At 44.9% G+C, this 23,344-nt stretch overlaps 1 protein-coding gene across 6 annotated transcripts in view; it reads right to left on the minus strand.

Annotated features, from left to right (window-relative positions):
• Positions 1-590: 590 nt before the first annotated feature.
• Pigg (phosphatidylinositol glycan anchor biosynthesis class G) overlaps positions 591-23,344 on the minus strand; it is a 32,689-nt gene continuing 9,935 nt past the window's right edge. For 2 of the 6 annotated variants that reach the window (XM_048363901.1, XM_048363902.1), the window contains exons 6-13: positions 18,474-18,686; positions 15,199-15,416; positions 14,433-14,714; positions 12,069-12,523; positions 11,361-11,552; positions 7,893-8,202; positions 4,693-4,856; positions 591-1,118 (exon numbers count right to left, since the gene is read on the minus strand). In XM_048363901.1, coding sequence (XP_048219858.1) covers positions 878-1,118; positions 4,693-4,856; positions 7,893-8,202; positions 11,361-11,552; positions 12,069-12,523; positions 14,433-14,714; positions 15,199-15,416; positions 18,474-18,686 — 2,075 coding nt within the window. In that variant the 3' untranslated portion in view covers positions 591-877. The remainder of the gene's footprint in view (positions 1,119-4,692; positions 4,857-7,892; positions 8,203-11,360; positions 11,553-12,068; positions 12,524-14,432; positions 14,715-15,198; positions 15,417-18,473; positions 18,687-23,344) is intronic. The other 4 variants (XR_007213514.1, XM_048363903.1, XM_048363904.1 and 1 more) reach the window with 4 other exon arrangements.

A 23,344-nucleotide genomic window follows, 5' to 3' on the forward strand; every position in this document is an offset into this window, starting at 1 on the left:
ACCTGAGCCACAACACTACTTCCAGCTTTTTGGTCATTAATTAGAGACAAGATTCTCAGACTTTCCTGCCTGGTCTGGCTTCAAACCACAATCCCAGGCTCTCAGGCTTCTGAGTTGCTGGGATTATAATAGGTTAGAGCCATTGGCACCTGGCCACTTCCAGCTTTTTGCTAGTTAACCGGAGGTGAGTCTCAAGGAATCTTTTGCCTGGGCTGGCTAGCTTGGAACCATCATGATCCTCAACTCAGCTTCCTGAGTGAGTAGCTAGCATTACAAGTATGAGCCATCAGGGCCTGGCTAAATAAATGCTTTTATTAAAAAATGATTTTTCTTTTTCATTTCAAATGCCATCAGTACTTCTAGACACAATCCATATTAAACTGAAGAGCCCTAGGGCTGTCAGTGGTATTTAGGGACTGAGCTGTAAAACAGATCCTGGTAGATGTGCTTCTTCCACAGGCTCCTGGGCTCTTTGAGATTCATACATACCAGTACAAAGGCCAGAATCTTAATATACAAATTCATAACTTACCCAGAAGAGATGAAAAGTTCAGAAGTTTCTGGAATGATTGTCAACACAGAAAATATGATACAGTATACTTTAAAGTAATCTTTTATTAAACTGCTTACTATTTAGTCTAAATTCCAGTGCAACTGAATCTTTTCATCAACTTCATAAGCTTCAATGTTTTTTTTTCCCCCCAGAACTTGACATGGCAGATTTTTCTTTTCTTTGTAGGTCGAGACTGGGACTTGAACTCCGTACCAGACACTTTCACTCACTGGCGAGTGCTCTACCAACTGAGCCATGTCTCCAACCCAGGGGCAGATTTTCAGTACTCAAATCCATGACTAAAACAAGAACTGTAGAAACACATCAGCTACAGGTGTCTGTCTTCAGGCAAACCCTTGTGGGGCCAGACTGGTCCATGGCAGTAAATAGAACACAGAGGGCAGCTGTAATGAGCAGATGCATCCCCTCATACAGAAGCTTTGGAGAAAATACACTCCATATGAATAAGTGATAGCGCAGGGATGTCACCAGAATGATATACGTGGCAACTGGAACAGAGCAAATCAGTGCATAGCAGAAGCACGCACAACGTAGTGCTGAGCCACTGTGAATAAAGCAGAAAACATACATCAGCACACACAACAAGAACATACATCACCGGTACTTTTACTTTGAAAATGATTGTGACACTTGGCTTCTGGATCACAGAGGAAATTGGGTGGGGCAGGAGACGCCTGTAATCCTGGCTACTTGGGAGGCTAAGGCAGGAAGACAGGAAGTTTGAGGCCAGTTTGGGAAATTCAGTGAGACCTTGTCATAAAATAATAGAACTAAAATAAAATAAAAATAATAGTAATTTTAAAAAAGGGCTGGGGAAACCAGCTCTGTGGTAGCGCACTTGCCTAGCATGTGTGAGATCCTGGGTTTAATCCCTGGCTGAAATGTTGTCAACTCACTTAAAAACATGCTTTTACTGCCAGAACCTTTAGCTTTTTGGTGGCAGAAGGAGTAGGGATTAGCATAACTTCAGTTGGTCTATCTCATCCACAGATCAATTTCAGCCAATTCCTGTCCTCAGAAAGCTTACATTCCAGCTAGAAAAATGAAGTTATTGTCCTTAAAAAGCTAAGTGTCAAGCCGGGCACCAGTGGTTCACGCATATAATCTTAGCCTACTGAGGAGGCTGAGATCTAAGGATCACAGTTCAAAATCAGGCTGGGCAGGAAACTCCATGAAACTCTCATTTCCAGTAAACTACTCAAAAATCTGAAAATGGAGCTGTGGCTCCACTTTTGCTAGCCTTGAGCAAAAAAGCCCAGGGACAGTGCCCAGGCTCTGAATTTAAGCCCCAGGACTGGCACACACACACACAAAAAGCTGTCAGCGGGAAGAGATTTGTCTGTCTCTGTGACCCTCATGTGAGTCCTGCAGAGCAGGACATCTCATTCCATGGATGGGGCTCTCAGTTTTCTTAGTCTAGCTTGACATCCTCCTAGAGCTAACATCACCTTCACTCCTAACAAATGCAGAAACAGGGAGGAAATGCATGTCTAGTCTGGGGTTTGCTGGATCCAACACTGTCTAGATACATTCATAGAGATGTCATTTAGAGCTTAGAAAAGAATCTGGATCAGACATGAACTTGAGGACCTGTTATTCCGGAGATCTAGGCAAAACAGAACGTGGGATGAGACTGAGAAATTAAATTCTTTCCACAAAGGAGGTAATGGGACAATGCCAGAGGAGGAGCAGAGACAGAGATAACTCTAGCAGGTGATACAGATTCCAGAGGTCACCTAAGTTAGGGGGGGGCAGCATTTGCTGGTGGCCCAGCAGAAGGGCAATGACTGGTAAAAACATAGTCCTTTATTTGAATAAGAGATGCCATGACTAGTAACAGAGACTGTGCCATGATCGGTGCAAACACAAACCTTCCTTTGCTTAAGAGGATTGCTATGATTGCTGTAAAAGCCTTTGTCCTATCCCCTTTCTGGCTTGTATAACCAAGCTATATGGTTTACTTCTGTGAGCAGCTGGGAGACATTTCCTAAGCTGCTTGTTGGTGTTGTAAAAGCAGGTCTGATAAGAGTTCTCTTGAGTGGCTTTCCTTGCCACTCAAGATTGATTCTCATCATTAGTAGAAAGGCTGTACTGGAAACATGAACAGAAGAAGCAATGGTAAACCCAAAAGCAGCTGTGGGGCAGCTGTGCAGCAAAAGGAGCAGTGGAAGTGAAAGCAGTAGGGACTGTCAGCAAGAGAAAGATGGGGGCTGACTGTGGCTGTCGGGCCTGCCTGTGGCCACAGAAACATCTTCAGACAACCAGGTCCTCTAGCAGTGCACAGGAGAGGCTACAGCAGAGCTGATGGAAGTAAATGGAGAGTAAGTGACTGAGTAGTATCTGTCATCAGAATGGTCATTCTGGGACCTGAGCCCAAGAGCACTAGAGCTGAGATACTAACTCCTGTCATGGGCTGTCAATGCTCTAGGACCCAACCCCAGACTGCAAGAACTGTAATACTGTATTTATCTCCACCAAAAGCCAAGTGCATCAGGTCTTAACCCACAGTGTGGAAGCTCATGCTGCAGCACTAGCTGTCAAAGCACCTCAGGCCTGACACCCCTGTCCCCACTGCCAACCCTGAAAGCAGATGCTAGAGTACTCTACCTTCTGCTGTCTGCTATTAACTGCTGCTACTGCTTACAGAAAACAAAAAACCAAAGGCTTGGAATAAATGCAAGAGGTCTGGGACAATTTAGGTATGGTAAGAAGTGCACAGGCTCCAACAGATCTAGCAGTGGCATCAGTGGCTCTGTACCTCCAGACAACTGGCAGCTTCTCTATGTGATGCTTTATTTCCTCCAGTCATCAATAGTTTGTTTTTGCCAGTCCTGGGGCTTGGACTCAAGGCCTGAGCACTGTCCCTGGCTTCTTTTTTGCTCAAAGTTAGCACTCTACCACTTGAGCCACAGCGCCACTTCCAGCCTTTTCTGTTTATGTGGTGCTGAGGAATTGAACCCAGGGCTTCAAGCATGCAAGGAGAGTACTCTACTGCTAAGCCATATTCCCAGCCCCCAGTCATCAATATTTTACAGAAGGGAAAACCAGGTATAGATGATGCTAGCACCTTATCAGGCCTGGGAGGTACATAACTTAGTGTGGACCATGTACCATTTACTCTATGTCTGACTATGCCAGGCCAGTAGGTAACAGGGCCACCTGGAGAACAGAGATGGTAAAGTCCCTGCCCAAGAAGCCCCTTTTCATAGAGGAACAAGATATATAAATCAATGAGTAAAGAGGCATTGAATAGAGGGTGGGATGCTGCAGGAAAACTAGGCAAGGAGCACGGAAGCAAGCTGGACAGGCCTGGAGGGCTCCATCTGTTGAGAGGCACATCTGTTGAGGGTACCAAGAGAGGTGAGCTCATGAGCAAACTGGGTCCTGAAAGGGTTTTCCAGACTGATGGACAGGTAAGGTCCAAGACAGACTAGGGCAGGGGATGATGCTCACTTGTTCCTGAACTTAGCTGTCAGCTCCTACGGATGGATGGTAGCCCCAGGGGCTCACAGTGACTCAGAACCTGCATGGCTAACAGCTCCTTCTAGGGCCTGTCTGAGTATCTCCGCTAGGGTTTCTAGAAGCCAAACATGAGTACTTTTTATCTCCTTGGACCAAGAGGGGAAAAACTACGTTGACCCCCACTTCTCTGTGATTCTGCTACTTTTCCTAATCCTAATCATAGAAAAACTTCAGCTAGAAGGAGAGTACATTTCTTCTTGTGTAGTTTGAACTTGGTCCTGAATCTGGCACACATGGCCCATCAGACCAGGACACTCTATCTAGAATAAAGGACTCTTCATTAATTTTTACTTGTAGTTTATTTTTTGTTGGTTGTGGGGCTTGAACTCAGGGCCTAGGTGCTGTCCCCGAAGTCTTTTGCTCAAGATTAGAGGTCTGCCACTTTGAGACACAGCTCCACTTCGTTTTCTGGTAGGTAAATGGAGGTAAAGAGTCTCATGGACTTTCCTGTCTGGAATGGCTTTGAAGTGTGATCCTCAGATTTCAACCTCTTATGTAGCTACAACTAGAGGGATGAGACACTAGCACCCAGCAAGGTACTCTTTAAATCTGTCATTCTGCCATCAGATTTATGGTAAAAGACAAAGATACCTCACCTGCTTGTCTCTGAGCTCAGGAAGTGTGCTAAGTGGCTGGCCCATAGCACAGGTCCCACATATGTCCCGAACACTGTCAGGAATGTGGCTGGAACTTCCATGTAAGTGTCTAAGCCCACAAAGCCTGCTGAGACGTCAATGGTGGCGATGTTGTTAGAATTACCCTGGAATACAGGAAGACAAGCTGACAATCATGTGGCCCCAACCACTACTATGTTAGTGTGAAGCATGCACAAGAGTCAGATGATTATGACATTGTAAACCCATGGTCAGAGGCAGGCACCTGGCTCTTCCTTCCTATCACTGTGCTAGCCCTGGATCAATCACCTACCTAACTACTGTGTTACTCTAGACAAAGAAGTTATAAGAAGCACCCTCTCTGCAGAAAGATGCACATGCCAATCTCATGACCAGAAACTTCTCTCAAGTCAAGTGCAGCCATCTCTCCTTGAGGACCTCTGCTTGAGTAGTTCAGAGGGCTCTGGTAGGCAATTGCTTCATGGTCTGGACAAGGGGCAGGGACAAGGGCTGCCGATATAGCAAGTCCCATGGATGCTGCTGTGAATTACCTGGTTGAAAATAGTCAAGCTCTCATAGATTAGAAATTGCTCATTGAGGACTGACTTTTCTACTGATATCGAGAGACTGATTGATTACAACCAAACCCTGACAGTAAACTGAATGTGGGCGAGAAGGGCTGATGCCACACCTGTGCTGTGTGGTGGTATTTGGGGTTGAAGAAAAGGATCTCTGAAGATCCAGCCCACTGACTCTGGTCTGTCAGCTGCACACGCAAACTTTACTCTGATGCTTATTGGTCAGTTACACTCTGATGGCACATGAGTCATGTGATGACACAGGTCCAGCTAAAGCCTTTCTGGAAAACCATTTACACAAGGCTTGGCAGGGTGTTTACCATAAGGCCTGGCTCTGCAAGCTCAGTATCAATCCCATTCCTTTCTGCCCCTCCCTGTGGCAGATGTGGTTCAAGGGTACCTGTGGGGTCAGGCAGACATGACATCTACAATGCCACCTCTCTATATACCTCTATCTCTCTATTGCACCTTTGAATTCACATTTACCCCAGCCTTAGGCTTACCATAGAATTACCCTGAAATCACTATGCTCAGGACTCTCCTTTTCTCACTCAAGATCTTCTGGTGAAATGGTAGAGAGGCCATTAGAGTAAGGGAGGGCAGGGTACAGGGATGGGGTGCTGGTGAGGATGAAAGTAGGTTTGGCTCCTGAAGCTTGATGGCAGCCCCCACATAATATAGACCAGTAAAAATGGGACCAGGTGACTAAGCACATGCTGAGGCTTGAGTCACATTGACTTATCACCTTCAACCATGCTAACATGATACATTATTACTATACAGACTAGAGACTTAGCACATGAGGAGGCCAGCAACCAGAGTGGAGCATCCATATCTAATCCCCATGTTGTTGAGGAAATTCAGCACTAAAGGCAGAAACCAGTAGCAGCAAGGCCACAGTTCATCCCTCAGGAAAACTGACAGTGAAAGGAAAGGGAATCAACCTGAGGAAAGGGGCCTTTGGGAGCTGAAGGCTTGGGGGCTGGAGAAAGAGAGGGTACTAAGCACACAGCTCATTTGCATGAGGCCCCAGTCTTTGCTGATTTGGTGTCTGTCTGATCTCTAGCACCTAGATGGATCCCCACTACAACTAGACTACTGGCCATTTGCCTGACGGTACACAGTAATGCAAGTATGTATCACAAACTGATCTGCACTTTATCTTTTAACACATGGAAACGGGACCATTCCTTGTGGCAAAGTGAACTCCAGAAGTTATCTCTTTGCCTAGTATCAAAATGGCTTCTGACCCTACCAAAACCCAGGAGAAGGTCACTGTTTGCCATTCCCAGTTGCCAGAAAGGAAACTGAAACATAGCATGCACTTATCAAAGACCATCTGGTGGAAAATGCTGGATACCAGAGTCTAGGCTGGTAGCCACTTACCTTCTAATGATGCTTGTATGTTTGTGACTTCCACAGATACTAATAATTTATGAGGGAGTTGAGCGGGTCCATAGGGAGACCAGGGTGGAGACAGTGGAGAAGGTCAGGGAGAGCCTCAACAGGCTGAGCCTAGGGCCACATCAGTTTGGCCATGCTATTCAAGGGCTTAGATATTTCTTCTTTCTTTTGTGCTGGTGCTGAGGCTTGAACTCAGGGTCTGGGCACTGTCCCTGAGCTTCTTTTGCTCAAGGCTAGCACTCTACTACTTGAGCCAAAGCTCCACTTCTGGCTTCTTTTGGTAGTTTAGTGGAGATAAAGAGTCCTACAGACTTTCCTGCTGTCTTCAAACTGTAATCCTCAGATCTTAGGCTGAGTAGCTAGGATTACAGGCATGAGACACCAGTAGCTAACAGGATTTACATGTTTCTTGAACTTTACCTACCACTATTTGGCCTTGGGATCAGAAGGATAGACAAGGTAAGTCATGCAATTATGGGCTGTTCAAGGATAAGAATTCCAAGAGTAAAAAGGCTACTCTCTTCACCACAGCTGCAAAAGACCCTGGACCAGACAGGTGGAAAGGCTGGTGCACATGGAGAAGCATTCCCAAAGTTGGTAGTTACTCAGCTGGGAGTCCAGCTGAGAAGGGATCTATGGAGAGTTTCATTCTCTCTGTGGATACTGGTAGGAACTGAGTTTCTTCAAGGCCTACCACTGGTGCTAAGACATCTTCCTATGTACCATAAACGAGTCAGGTTTCCAGGCTTCTTGCAATGAGTCTTTAAACACTAGAGAGAAGTGGCAATCCTTTTGGCCCTGGGGAACTAGTAGCCACACAGGGATATCAGATAGCGGAGATAGCTCTGACAATGACATAAAGGTATAAGGGAACAAACTCTTATAGTCATAAAGAACATGGAATACTTGAAGCATTTCCTTAACTGCTTGAAATAAATCAATCTTCACCTCACCCTGCAGTGCAACAATCCATTGTCTCATGCACCAATCCACCCATACTGAGAATGTCTTTCTTAAATGACTAACTGGACTTGATCTCATTAAAAACACATGAGACTTAAGCATAATTCACGCTTACTCACAATTCTTTCCCTGAGCAAATACAACTTTCTAACTTAGGAAATTGTTTCAAAGAAATACTAAAAGGTAAATGATTGAAAAGTTAATAGCCTTCTACCCATGGTAATAATGAAAACCTACCTGGAAATAGAAGAATGCTTGGCCAAACCAATAATGCATTACAGTGACTTCGGCTGCATTATGTTTCAGGGGCTTCCAGATGAACTTAGTCATTACAGTCTGAATCAAGAGGCTAAATGCTAACACCGGAAGATTATGTGGCCTCAAGAGCAATGCTGCCAGAAGAACTAATCCAGTATATATCTCCCATAAGCCTGTAGTCTTGATTTTGAGGTCTGCAGCAATGACTTGAGATTTAAGCAAGTCTTTGGTACCCGTGAATAGAATGCCAAGGATAAAGACATAAACAAAACGAGCTTCAATAGTACCCCTAAAAAAAAAAAAAGCAAAACAAGTTAGATTCATATGTACAAGCTAGAAAAATAGAAATATGTATTTTCACATGTGAAAATGTACTTAGTTAGGGAGGACCTAAATGTGCCAGTGTAGCTAAATGAGCCACAGTGTACTCCTGCCGACAGCTGGCATCACAGCTCTTCACCTGTGGCGTTGAGGAGCACCCTGTGAGGCCAACAGGTGTATCCTTGAGTGTACTTTCCTAGTGGAGGTCTCTTTGAAGAAACCTTGCTAATATGGTCAAAACATCACTTAGTTACAGGACCAGAGCTATGCCCTGGCAGTATGCCAGGGAAATCATCTACCTGCTTTGCATAGTTAACATGAAAACAATTATGCTAGTATAAAACCCAACTGTCTGAAAATTCTGTAGGTGTGTATATGCTCACTGTGCTCACCAAGCACATTTGCAGCCAGAGAGATTTTTAAGAGGGTGTGACTATTCATAAGTGTGTACACGGACAACATGCAGTGGTCCAAATTGTTCAGTCTGGGCTCTCTAGTTTATTCTGGTTGCTTAGGGTAACTTAATTAACACCTCTGACAATGTATTTGGGAAAGGAACAGAAGGCAAAATCTACACCTCACACAATTATTCTAGGAAAAATGCACACTGTTTGCCACACAACAAATATTCAGTAAAATCGAAGTGCTATTATAAGTACTTTGGTACTTCATTTGAGTCTGTGAAGAGTACAATTCAGAATATATGCCCAAGAATTTTATCGTATAAAACACATATATTCCTAAAGCATATTTTAAACAGATGTTTTAAATGAATATTTTAAAAGACTGTCATCTAAAATAATGTTAAGTAAATTTTAAATGAGAAATCAACTTAATAATGTGTCTGTTTCGAAAAATGATTTATTTATTTTATTGGTTGTGGGGCTTGAACTCTGGGCTTGGGCCCTGCACCTGAACTCTTCAGCTCAAGGCTAGCACTCCACCACTTTGAGCCACAGTGCCATCTTCAGCTTTCTGGTGGTTAATTGGACAGACTTTCCTGCCCGGGCTGGCTTTGAACTGTTATTCTCAGATCTCAGCCTCCTGAGTAGCTAGGATTACAAGTGTGAACCACCAGTGCCCAGCTCAAAAAAAGATTTTTCCTATAGCTTATTTTCTTGTGTTTATAATTTAATTTAAAAAATTCCTTTCTTCAGTATGAACAGTTTGATTAATACAATGTGGGTGTTATGTACCATATGTGGTGCAGTGTGGCCCTGGCTGAGAAGCTAGAATCAGGTATTTGACACCCCAGGCCATGTGTCCTAATGTGAAAGCTAAGGACAGGACCACATGGTTCCAATAACGTAGAAACCAGCAAAGGTTGGAGCCACGAAAGACATTACGGGGAAAAAAAGACCCTATGCTCTGAACCAGGAGATGCTGCCAGGGTCACTGGATGGAGAACGGGAGGGAGAGCATCATCAGACATCTCCAATAAGTTCCCACTACTCATCCTTCAGTGCAAGCCATGACTGGGGTAAGAGAAAAAGAAAAGAGATATAGAAGGCAAAGGCTCTTATAATGCTAATTGAACCTAGAACCAAAGTAGATCACAATTATGTAGAGTTGGAGCCAGGATAGTTCCAGAACCTTGACAGATCCAGAACCAGGATGGATCCAGAATTGTAGCGCATCTGGAGTCTGGTGGATCTGGAACAAGGACATATTTAGGGTGAGAATGGTTGAAAAGTGGAAGAATTTTACTGACAGAAAGAACACATTGAGAAAAAAGGCACATGGGCTATTTTTTGGAATCTAACAAAGGATATGCTGCAGGAAAAGCAGGGAAAGCAAAGTAAGATGATCAGTCTTGAGAAGATGCTCAAATCAAGTCTGAGAGATAATGAGGAATTTGAGATATCATACTTAGAGATGTCCTCAAATATAGTATCAAACTATGACAACTGCCTTGGCTCATGCCCTAAAGCCAAGAGCCTGCTGGGCACTGAAGGCTCATGTCTGCCATCTTAGTTACTCAGGAGGCTGAGAGGTAAGGATCAAAGCTCAAAACCAGCCCAGGCAAGAAAGTCCATGAGACTCTTAACTCTAACCATCAAAAAGCCAAAAGTAGAATTGTGGCAAAAGGGATGGAGCACAAGCCTTGAGCAAAAAAGAGAGCTAAAGAACAGTGCCTGGGCTTTGAATCCAAGCTCCAGGAACAGCAGGTACACACACACACACAAATCAAACAGCCTCTGAGATGTCTCTACTGAATGTCCATTTTGCCTTTTTCTTGTTCCCCTGGCCTCCTACCAAAGTTGAAGGTCACCACATTGCTGTTACCTAAGGCAGGTACTGGACACCACTTCAACCCTAACTCCCCACAGCTGTCAGCAGCTGTTTCCTGGTATATTCCCAGTTCCCAGCTACATGGCCTAAGCCACAGCTCTTGGTTGTCACCTGGACCTTTGATTTGACTAGAAAAGCAGTATTTGCTCATTCTAGACATTCATAAGGTACAGAAATGAGTACTGGCTAAAAAAAAAAAAAAGGTACTGGTGGCTCAAACCTACAATCCTAGCTACTCTGGAGGCTCAGCTCTGAGGATCACAGTTTTGAAGCCAGTCCGGGCAGAAAAGTCCATGAGACTCTTATTCCAACTAAGGACCCAAAAAACCATAAATGGGTTGTGGCTTTGAGCAAAGATGCTCAGTAGGAGTATACAGGTCTTGAGTTCAAGCTCTAGGCCTGGCTGGCGCACATGCACATACATGCATGCACACAAAATCCTGCATGCACTTAAAATCCTGGGTCATAATCACCAATATTTTATCTCTTTAGTCTTTCATATCAGTTTGAAAAATAAAATACATTTGTCAAGATGGAGTCATCCAACAGTTCTAAAGCTTATTGTTCACCTTCTGTTCTCTGAAAACTCAAGTCTGACAGCAGTGAATGCCAGGGTGGAGCTTCAACGGAACTGCAAGTGTCACATCCCTATTGCTGCACTGTTTAAGGTTTTCTTAATCAGACTATCATAATTGCTAATAAAATCACCATTCACAAAAGCCAAATTCAGTTGTTCTAAAGACTGGTATGGTATTTGGGGGGGGGGCATCGAATTTTTTAGTACATAAAAGACTAAGATCTAAAAGCAGACCCTCATATCTCCAGTGTACTTACTTTGTAATGCCTTTGTTGTCTGGTTGCCATGGGAATAACACATTCCCTATGGCAGCCCTATAGCAGAAGACGCCCAATAGCCCCAGCGCCAGGGCTGCCTTGGACACAGTGGAACAGCCCCTTTGGACCAACACAAAGATCACAAGCAGGGAAAGGGTGGCCAGGCCTGAAAGCTGCATTTTGTGTTCAGAGCTGAAACAAGATGGAAAATACCAAAATGATGACAAAAAGGAATTGGTGATCTCTGAATCTATACTGATTTTTCTGGGAAGCAAAGAAAAAAATGTGGACTAGAGTCCTAAGTAAGTCTAATTCCTTACTCACGGATGCACTCAGAATCAGGGCAGTGTAGTACAAATAGTCCTGCCCCTGGTAGCCCTCATCTGCACCCTGGCCCATGCTGTTTCCTTACATATGCATCACCTTGCTTGGCTAGCCTCAACACAATTCACCTTTCAACACCTGGCCCATGCTGTTTCCTTACATATGCATCTGGCCCATGCTGTTTCCTTACATATGCATCACCTTGCTTGGCTAGCCTCAACACAATTCACCTTTCAACAATGGCTCATGATCTATGGTTTATCTTTCTATTTCTTCAGATCTCAAATATTATCCTATCCTTAATATGAAAACCAGCACTAAATGTAGAAAAAGGAAAACTTGATTTGTAACCATTCAGTCAGAGCGAGTCCAGCCCATGCTTACCTGGTGAGCCAATGGCCAAAATCAGGTCGGTGGGCCCCCTGCACACCTGTCTGGTTCAGGGATCGCAGTAACCGGCAGCAGATCAGCACCAGCCATGGACTTGCAAGCACTGTCCACTGCTTGTAGCTTCTAAATACTTTGGATGGGGAGGGCTCTTCACCCTCTCTGACAGGCTCAGGATCATCATAACTTGTGTTGTCCTGCAGTGTGAAAGTGGCACCCTCATATTGTTGTTCCATGTGGATGGGATGCTGAGACTCACAGTTGTCTCCCAGAAAGTAGCTCCTGCAAGATTCTTGGCTCAGAGTCAGGCACAGGGTGTTGACAAGGAAGTACCAGGTCTGGTGCTCCTCTTCTACAAAGCTGCTGGCTCCCAGGCTCAGGACATGCCCCACTGTGCCAAGCAGAAGAAGGTGGTCTACCTCTGACCATGCAGAGCCGGAGTAAGCTACATTCTATAAAGAGGAAATAGACAGAATGAGAATTAGTCTGAAAATTACACACATCTCCCTATATGTGCTAAAGTCCCTATTCACAGCAAAAATCCCGAGACAGATACATGCTGTTCCTCCTGTCTAGTGTCCATTGCCTACTCTGGATGAGCCTGTTTTGGGGACATAGCTCCTCTTCATATACACAGCAGACTGGGAGAGGGACGGGGGGCATGTCAAAATGCCCTTATGCAAGCCAGGGGGACATGGATACGGTATGTATCAGTGGTCCTTACCCTAGACTGCACATGAAAACTCAGTAGCAGAGAATGAAAATGGATAGACCCTTAAGTCAGTGATGGAGCCCAAAGAACTGGCCAGAAGCTCCTGGGCAAACTTTGATGTCCCCTTTTCCATGCCAGTTCCTTTCTCTTTGAAATTTTTAGTTTCCACTACAATGGTTACTTCTGTTGAAACAACAAAGGTGGTACTATCTCCCTTAAATTGTATTATGGCTTGAATATGAAATGTCCCACCAAAAACACACATAAAGTTCTAGTTACCAGCTTATGGTAATATTGAGAGGTGAGTGGATCAAGATGGCTCTACCCAGTCCTGGGGCTTGGACTCAAGACCTGGACGCTGTTCCTGAGCTTTTTTTGCTGAACACTAGCTTTCTATTACTTGAGGCTCATTCTGGCTTCTTGGTGGTTGGTTGGAGATACGAGTCTCTTGCGATTGTCTGCCTGGGCTGGCTTTGAACTGTGATCCTCAGGTTGCAGCCTTCCTAAGTACCTAGGATTATAAGTGTGAGCCACTGGTGCCCAGCTGGCACTAACCTCTTCATTAATGGGTCAATCCACAATGTGTTCAAGGCTGAATGTGCTATTAGCAGATAGGGCTTAGTCAGAGGGTCACTAGGGTTATATCTTGAAGGGTATCTATTGTCCCTAGGTCTTTCTGCTTCCTTACTACCATGAGTGGAACAGGTTTCCTCTGAGAAGCCTTTCCATCATGATGTTTCTGCCTTGCCACAGGCCCATAGGAATTGAGCCAGCTAACCATGGACTGAAACACTGCACTAAATTTTTTCTATTAAGTTGCTTATCTCAGGTATCTTATCATAGAGGTAAGTGTGAACTACTAACTTCAAACAGCTCAAGATGAGAAAGCAATTGCTGTCATTTATTTTTCTGATAACTATTGTGTGCAGCAAGGTACCCAGAGATAGCATGAACCTGGGTAGGCCCTAGAGATGCAAATGAGGACAAAGAAAATTCTTGGCACTATGGTAATAGTGAGTGTCAAGACCTGAACTCATTAGAGGCCCTATCATGAGGAGGAGTGCAGATGCTGCATGGTTGGGTACTGTAGTCACATAACAGGGTCCCCCAATGCAGGTTCTAGGCACTGTAGACCAGAGCTTATTTTACTGCAACCACCCATCTCCTCTTTACTACCCTGCCAGAACTACCAGGTAATGAATGAAAGTGCCAAGTAAAAGATGAAGACTTCCAAATATGCGTCTGGAAAAGAAAACTATACTTTGTGAGGCAGAACAGAGGAAAAGAACATCAAAGCTCCTTTGGAATCTCATATTTGTCAGTTGGCTGTCCTCAGCCACAACTAAGATGCCTTTTGTTTGGACTAAGGAGCCTATGCTTCTCATCTTCCATGACCTGCAGTTCTACCACCATCTCTGCTCTAGTCCAAGAGAACAACTGAGAACAAAGGCATGTGGCCTAACCACACATCAGAAAACAGAGACCAAGATGCTCAGAAACAGGTACAGGTTGCTAAAGTTCTTCCACCAATTCTTTGGTGTGTGGCCTTCCAGGAAGCTGTTTCGACTAATGTCTGACAAGTGAAAGATAATATAACAAATATTTCCAACACAGAAAGACTACCTCATATACCTAGGAGCCAGCCATACCTTCCTCAGCAGAGTTCCATTGATGACCGTCCTGGCAAGAGCAGACACGACTGCACAGAGCAGCATGGCAACTAGCACTATCACCCCCACTGCTGCCAGCCAGGGGAGACTGCAGAGGTAACATGAGTTCTCTGCTGAGGTGCAGACTACAACGTGAATGGCTGAAAGAACCAGGAATATCAGATAAAAGAGCAGAGAGAACACAGGAGACGACAGAGCAACATCCAGATCAGCTCTTCTGTGCAGCACCTGTGGGGTGCTGAGGAGAAGCAAGGTGAGGACCTAGAATAAAAACAGAAACCACGCATCAACAGTGTCTATGGATGGCCAAGTCGAGGGAAGCCACTTGAAATGAGCATCTCCTTTCTGTGTACACAGAAAGAATAGGGAAAACTACCCAAGCAAAGATTACCTATAGTTGCCTGCCAAAATTCAAAGCTTATTTTATTGTATGCAGCAATACCTGACACACACTTGACAGTAGTTTATGTTTTGTCACAAGCTAAGAAACACAATAGGATAGTTAAGAAAATTTGTGTTTTCTGTGTATAATAACACTGATTTTTTTTTTTTTTGAGATAGTGTTTTGTGTGAAGCCTAGGTTGGCCTCAAACTCAATCTTCCAGTTTTAGCTCCCAAGTACTGGGGTTACAGGCATGTGATACTACACCTGGCAGTAACACAAATACTACTGAAAAGTACTATTTTTGACTGAGTTACGAAAATCAATTTAATACCTGAGCCATTATTACATGAACATCCATACCTCCAAAACCACAACTGTCCCCACTGCCATCGAGTAGATGTCATATTGGGCCACTTGTGTGCTCAGGGACAGACTCAGGGTCTTCAGTGCACCCAGGTACTGCCTGAGCACCTTGGTCCCCAGGCCAATCAGAACATCTGAATTGTTTTCTTCCAAGTGCAACTTGACCCAGTTTCCATGTAACCTTTCTGCCATTTTAAACTGCTCGAATCCAGGATCTACCAGGACAAAAAAATTACACATACACACCATGGGCATACATAATTATAATCTAGAGTATCCAGTTATTCTTGGCACAAATTTTCATAACCTTTTCCTAATGCAGGCAGTATTGGACTTTGGGGAAGATAGCACCTGCATTAGAAATAAGGTATAGTGGATAAAGTGCATCTATCTACCACTAGCACTGCGAAAGCCTGGTTACTCAGCTCAAACAATGTGGACAGATGTATCTTACTAATGCTCAGCACAGATTCCCTTTCTATCTACTTCCCTCTCCTAGTCTTATCTTCTCCTCTCCATTCTTGATCTTTCTACTATTTCTTCATGCGAACTATAAAAACCGAAAGAATTGGTTTGTCTATACTGTCTTAGGCAAGAAACACAATACTGAGTAACTCCTACATGTTTCGGCTTGGATCTGATAGTACTCACAAAAATAAAAAGTCAATATGCATGGACATATGTAATCACATATTGTAAAAGAACACCATAAAGGAAAAGTAGATTAGAGTATAATGAGAGAGTCTTGGTAAGGAGAAGGAACTGATTGCGAGTGCGTAGAGGGCAAGGATGAGCTAATGAAGAATTCGCCAAGCACAAATTGGGAAAGAGTATGTATCCAGTCCCTGAAGATCAGTCTTGGAGTGCAAAAAGGATGCTCCTATCACAACTGAAAGCCAGATGGCAAGACCTGCCTGAATGTTGTAGAGGATTTGTAGGCCTTGTGGGATCTGAAATACATGTGGGACCTGAAATATACTGTGTCAGAATAGGTATATATTGTGCAGACAAAGGCCTCCTAGGGCTTCCCATCAACATTTCCTCATTCCAGCAGGCTCTTTTCCTACTCCCTTAGCATGGTTCTTGATTTCTTCTTCGGCCACATTTTTTAAGTAAGCAAAGAGTCTATGACTTAAAAAATATTTTTTGTTGGTGATTTTTGCAACAGGACATATTTACAATAACAAATGTGCCAAAAATATCAAGCCCATACAAGTTATTTATTTATTTATTTTTTTGGCCAGTCCTGGGCCTTGGACTCAGGGCCTGAGCACTATCCCTGGCTTCTTCCCGCTCAAGGCTAGAACTCTGCCACTTGAGCCACAGCGCCGCTTCTGGCCGTTTTCTGTATATGTAGTGCTGGGGAATCGATCCTAGGGCCTCGGGTATACCGAGGCAGGCACTCTTGCCACTAGGCTATATCCCCAGCCCCCATACAAGTTATTTTTGAAAGACAAAAACAAAAGTAACATCTGTGCCTGGGCTAGGCAGAAATGTGCATTGGCTAGGCCTCACCTCTAATGAAGAAGGCCCTGTACCTTGGTCCTTGGCTAAGCACTAAGTCCTCTGGTCCCTTATCACACATGCTCCCAGCCTACAGACTACAGCTGTCAGGGGGTGTCTTCTACATGTGACACCCATGGTGCTTGGCCCTTCTGGATGTTTCTCACACAACCTGCTGCATCAGATTAAGTGTTTGCTTAAACAAGCAATGCTTCCTTTAGATTCAGGGGCAAATGTGTTAGTTGGTGATGTGCTTGGGTATTCATGGAGTCCATAATCTGAATGATCGATAGAGGGTAACAAGGAAGCACATTCTTCACTAGGGACTCTTCTTATTAGCAGATAAACTCCCAATAGTATTGTTAGCTTAAAGATAAAATACCTGCTCTTGGTCCTCCATCTGCCCAGACTAGAGTCCATCTTCCTGTTCTCTCTAATGCCCTTATCTACGCCCATCCCAACTAGGCTTTTTTCTGACACTCCACATGAGCTGCTCCTATAGTCATTAATAACCACGTTGCCAAGATTCAGCAGTGAGTTCTCAATCTCTTACTTTATTTTACTAGTAGTCAACACAGCTCTTCACTCCCTCCTTACTGAAAGTCTTTTTCTTCATGGCTTCCTAAACCCTTTGCCCTGCTACTACCTTGCCTTGCCTTACAAACCTTTTTCCTGCTCTTGTTCTGGACTTACCCACCTTAGTGCATGGTCATTTACTCTTTCACTATTCAGCTGAAACACTGGAATTGTTCCTTAGGTCTTCCTTTGACTTATATTCCAGTGTGCCAACAACTCCTCTGCTTTGCTATTTCCAAACATATCCAATATGCAATCACTTTGGGGCTCCTCTGTTGTACAGGGCCCTCACTAGAGCACTATACTAGCCGGTCTCATTACAGCATAGAGAACAACTCTCTAAGGGAATCTGAGAGCCTTTGAGAATGCAGAAAATGCTACAGTGTCCCTTATACTTCACCAGGGACAAAAGTGAAAGCCCGTCTGGCAACTTTAGTTTTTTAAGGCCCCTCCACACCTCTGCCATCTCCTGTGCCTTCCCATAGCCACTTTGACAGCACCACTGCAGGGTGACTCTTGATTCTCAGCCTGCCATATGCCAATCTACTTGCAATCCTCTCTCTTCTCTGTCTGATCATTTCCTAGGGTCCTTCTTACCATCTATTACTATTTTTTTCTTCTCCCCCTGGAATATCTCATGAAGACATATAACTCCTGATGTTTTTATTTCCTGTGATTTTAATAGTCCCTGGGTCCCAAAGAAGAGTATTTATCGACAGCAAACATTTATGAAAGATTCCATGTAGTTAACTGCATCTGTGGAGTTGGTAAGACGACAGTTAAGAGTCTAAGAAAGGGGGCTGGGGATATGGCCTAGTGGCAAAGAGTGCTTGCCTCGTATACATGAAGCCCTGGGTCCAATTCCCCAGCAACACGTATATAGAAAACGGCCAGACACGACGCTGTGGCTCAAGTGGCAGAGTGCTAGCCTTGAGCAAAAAGAAGCCAGGGATAGTGCTTAGGCCCTGAGTCCATGCCCCAGGACTGGCAAAAATAAAATAAAATAAAATAAAGTTAAAGATATCTAAAAAAAAAAAAAAGAGTCTAAGAAAGCAGAAACACAATATATATAATTGAAGAGTAATGGCTCCAACATATGCCATGGCAAACTGCACACCCCAGAACACAACCAGAAAACATGAGCTTCAATGAGATGCAATTCTAACAGAAGTTGGAATTATTAACTGGCCTACCTTTCTCATAGGATGGTACATTCTCTTGCAACAGCTTGCTAAGCTGTACTGTATTTAAGTGAAGAAACCTAAGCTGTTCTCTTATTGGTTTTCCTTCTACAACTGGAAATAAAAGGCTTCCTACACTGTCCTTGGGAATTGGCAAACCAAGCCCTATTGCTAGTGTTGCAGCCAAGTCAGTCTGCTGGACGTGCTTTGTGTGTCGGATGTCCCCTAGAAAAAAGAAGATATTTCATTATTATTATTATTATTATTATTATTATTATTAATTATGTTGTCAGTTGTGGGGCTTGAACTCTGGGCCTGGGCAGTACCTGAGCTCTTCAGCTCAAAGCTAGCATTCTACCATTTGAGCCATCGTACTACTTCTGTTTCTTCTGGTTATTAATTGGAATCTCATGGACTTTCCTGCCGTGGCTGGCTTTGAACCGGGATCCTCAGACCTCAGCCTCTTGAGTAGCTAGGACTATGGACTTTCCTGCCTGGGCTGGCTTTGAACTGTGATCCTCAGACCTCAGCCTCCCCGAGTAGCTAGGATTATTGACATGAGCCACCAGCACCTGGCAAGAAGATACTTTAGGGGAAAAAAAAATGCTTCTAGAAGGTAGAAGATGGTAGTTATTGTGAAATGAGCCCCTATAGCAAATACAGGTCAAAATACCCATCTCTTCAAACCATCTGATGTAGATTCACACAGAAACAATATAGTGTCAATAGATTTAGTGAGTGTCCCATTCCTTTAAGTGGCTTATAGTATATGGAAAGCAAGTAAGGCAACTGATTATGAACAGGGTCATTGCTAAGAAAGGTCAGGCATGGAGGTGGCAAGTAGCCTATTAGAAGCCTAGTTACGAAGGAGGCAAGATGGCGCCGCCACAGTAGGGAGGCACCCCGACTCGCTCCAACTGAATAGTGAGCTGGGAACTCCAGCACCCAACACCCCATCAAGAACCCAGCAAAACAAGCAGCCAGAAGCAGTGGAGAAATGCAGGAAAACAAAAAGAAGCAAAACAGAAGAGCCAAAAACCTACACGGAGCCGGAGGATCTCTGGGGCACCCTCCCCCCACCAGCCCACCCTGGCCCGAACAGGGCCAGGCTGGGAAAGGGGACCCGGCGATCGGCAGACCGACTGCCGGGAGCGCAGAGTCCAGACAGCGGGACTTCACGGACACCAGAGAAAGTGCGGACCAAGACACATGGCGACGGTGGCGACGGCAAGGTCAGGTCCACACTGGGAATGGACATAAGCGGCTGGGGAACCCAGTGGTGCAGAAGAGGAGAGCCGGGGACGCCACCACGACCTTTCGCCATACCCGAAGGACCAACGGCGGCGTGGGACACACACACAATCCAGGACCAGTGAGTCCCCCATTACCCCCTCCCCCAACGGGAGACCAGCTATCAGAGACCCAAACCCTACAAAGAAGCTAGATCTTCCTCCCTCCCCCTCCCCACCCTGAGGGAACAAAGAACCCCCAAATCAGGCGGGAAGCTCCCATCAGGCGCTGGGAAGTCACAGGAGTCTAGCAGGGGAAGGGCGGAGCAGCCCCAAGGCCGCCGAGGAGCCGGAACTGGCCGAACTGGCCCTGCCCCCTTCCCAACAGGGGCTGGGGGACGGCCGGCAGTGCAAGCCCCACCCGAGGTGAGTGGACCTCGCGGACCTTTACAATTAAAATCACAGGTGCTGGTGGAAAATACCAGCACAGCAGGGACACCTGGGCCTGATCACGCCCCCTCTCTCACAGGGGAGGCGCAGGCTGAGGGCGCTAACCCGCACCTGGACAGTTGATCCCAATGGGCCCCACACATATCGCCCCCCCCCCCACAGCAGACTCGTGGGAGGGCGCAAGCAACCTGGGGTTCGCTCTGGTAGGCGTACCCCGGCTCAGGTGGACGGGGCCACAGCGGCAGTGCCCGTTGTAGTGGGCGCACAGCGCACAGGTGGGCGGGGCCCCCGGCGACAGCGCCCGCTCTGGTAGGCGTACCCCGATCAGGTGGGCGGGGCCACAGTGGCGCCTGCTCTGGTAGGCGCTCTGGTAGGAGGACTGAGCTCTCCATCGGCCCGTGCCCACTCAGTTTGGCGCATTTTGCACAAGTGGGTGGGCTGCACCCCAACACCACCGGCCCCGGAGCGGTCCACATAGGAAGACGAACTGCCTGAGAGGTGAGCTCCTCTGACCAAGATACAGAGTGGAAAAAAGAACCAAAGAAGAGATAAGCCTCCACGCTACGCTGAATTAGCGACCAACAAACCCCCAACAGGGGCACGCTAGGGTCAGCACAGCACAGCGGCAGGACACTGTCCCGCAGAGAAAGACACAGAACCTACTGGCCCCCAAGTGCAGGGAGAGTGACCACCTCAGCAACAACCGAGAAGGTCACGCTCACCCATTGGGAAGCAAGGTCCAACAGCCAAACCCAAACCCAGAGACAGGACACCAGGGCACAAGGCTCCCATTGACGGACCAGAGGGAGCCAGCACAAAACCAAACCAGGGAAGCCACCCACAGATCTCCAGATGCACAAATCACAAAGAAATATAACACAGTTCATCAAAGGGCAAGCCAACTAGCCAGCTCCAAAAAGCAGCACAACTGAAGAGGAGATGGAGAATAAAAAAGCAAATGAGGCCATGTTAACAGAAATGATGGAAAATGTTAGAAACGAAATCAGAAAACAATTCCAGGAGTTTAGAGTGGAAGTCTTGAAGGACATCCAGGAAGCCAAGAAAGAAATGGAAGCAAAAATGGATACAATGCAAACCTCCGTTAAAGAAGACCTTAACATCCTGAGAAGTGAAATGCATGAAAAAATAGATTTAAAATACAACTCTTTAAAGGAAGAAATTTCCAGGATCAGAGCTGATCTGACAACCATAAATAGCTCTCTGTCATCCATAAACTCCACAATTGAATCCACAGCACAAAGAATTGACCATTGGAATCCAGAATCTCTCGCTTGAACGATGAAGCAGCCGACAACAACCAGAAAATTACCACACTCCAAGAAACGGTGAAGCTTCAGGGCAGACTAATCCAGGAACTAATGGACAAAGAGATATAATCTGCGCATAATTGGAATAGAAGAAGGAGCCGAATACCAGAGCAGAGGGCTTCATCATATTTTCAATAAAGTTATTGCAGAAAACTTCCCCAATCTCACAAGGGACCCCATCCAGGTAACCGAAGCCTATAGGACACCTGGCAGGCCAGACCCGAGAAAAGCCACGCCAAGGCACATAATATTCAAGACTTCAGATCTCAGGAATAAAGAGCAAATTCTAAATGTAGCCAAAACGAAGAAAGAAATTTTCTACAATGGGAAGAGGATCTGAATAACAGCAGACCTCTCCACACAAACCTACCAAGCACGAAGTGAGTAGAAGAACAACATCCAAGTTCTATAGGCCAACAATATGCAAGCTAGGATTAAATATCCAGCGAAATTGGAGTTCACATTCGAAGGGAAAACCAGATCTTTCCATAGCAAAGAGGATCTAAAGGAGTATGTGAATAAAAAACCAGCCCTACAGTGAATTCTAAGAGGGGAATCCCAAGCAACAGAGATCGTACAGGACACACAGATAGAAACAGAAACAGAAAGAGCAGCTCACTAAAGACAAGGAAAAAAAAAAAAAGAGGAAAAAACAGCCCAACAAGAAAATGGAAGGAGAAAAAACACTCTTATCCTTGATCTCTTTGAATATAAATGGTATAAACTCTCGGAAAAAGAGGAGCAGACTGGCAGAATGGATCCGCAAACAAAAAGTTGCCATCTGTTGTCTACAAGAGACCCACCTTACAGCAAGGGACAAAACAGGCTCCAAATGAAAGGATGGAGCAAGATCTTCCAAGCAAACGCACCTACCAAAACGGCAGGTGTAGCCATCCTGATCTCAGACAAGCTGGACTTTTCATTAAAATCAACTCAAAAAGACAAAGAAGGACACTACATTTTAATACAAGGAAAAATCCAGAATCAAGACATCACGGTGATAAATGTATACTCACCGAACAAAAGAGGCCCCACATATGTCAAGCAAATTCTCACAGAATTACAGAACAAGATAGACGCAAACACAGTCATAGTGGGAGACCTAAATACCCCACAGATCCAACACCCAGAGGATCAGCAAGGGAGCTGAGGACCTAAGTAACACCACAGCCCAAATGGATCTGACAGATCTATACAGAATCTTCCACCCTACAGAGACCCAATACATCTTCTTCTCAGCAGCACATGGATCATACTCCAAAATAGACCATGTCATAGCCCACACAAAGAACCTCAGCAAATACAAAAGTATTCACATCATCCCATGTATTATATCTGATCACAGTGGATTAAAGGTAACCCTCAATAACAACGGTTACCACAGAGGCTATACATACTCTTGGAGGCTAAACCCCACACTGTTATCCAACACCTGGGCCACAGACCAAATTAAAGATGAAATCAACGAATTCATAAGCCACAATGACAATGAAAATACATCACAAAGAAACCTATGGGATACAGCTAAGGCAGTACTGAGGGGCAAGATCATTGCCCTCAGCACTCACATTAAAAGAATGGAAGCAGAGCAGGTGAATAATCTCACGATGAAACTAAAACAAGTGGAGAAACAAGAAATGACCGAATCTAAAATGACTAGGAGGAGAGAGATCACAAGATTAAAGAAGAGATAAATCTGATTGAAAATAGAAAGACCATTCAACAAATAAATAAGACTAAAAGCTGGTTCTTTGAGAAAATAAATAAAATTAACAGACCCCTCGCAAGACTTACAAAAAAAGAAGAGAAGAGATTCATGTACATAAAATCAGAGACTCCACCGGAAAAATTACAACAAGTACACACAATATTCAAA

This window comes from Perognathus longimembris, chromosome 16 (assembly GCF_023159225.1).
Source record: "Perognathus longimembris pacificus isolate PPM17 chromosome 16, ASM2315922v1, whole genome shotgun sequence".
In the NCBI taxonomy this organism is placed as follows: domain Eukaryota; kingdom Metazoa; phylum Chordata; class Mammalia; order Rodentia; family Heteromyidae; genus Perognathus; species Perognathus longimembris.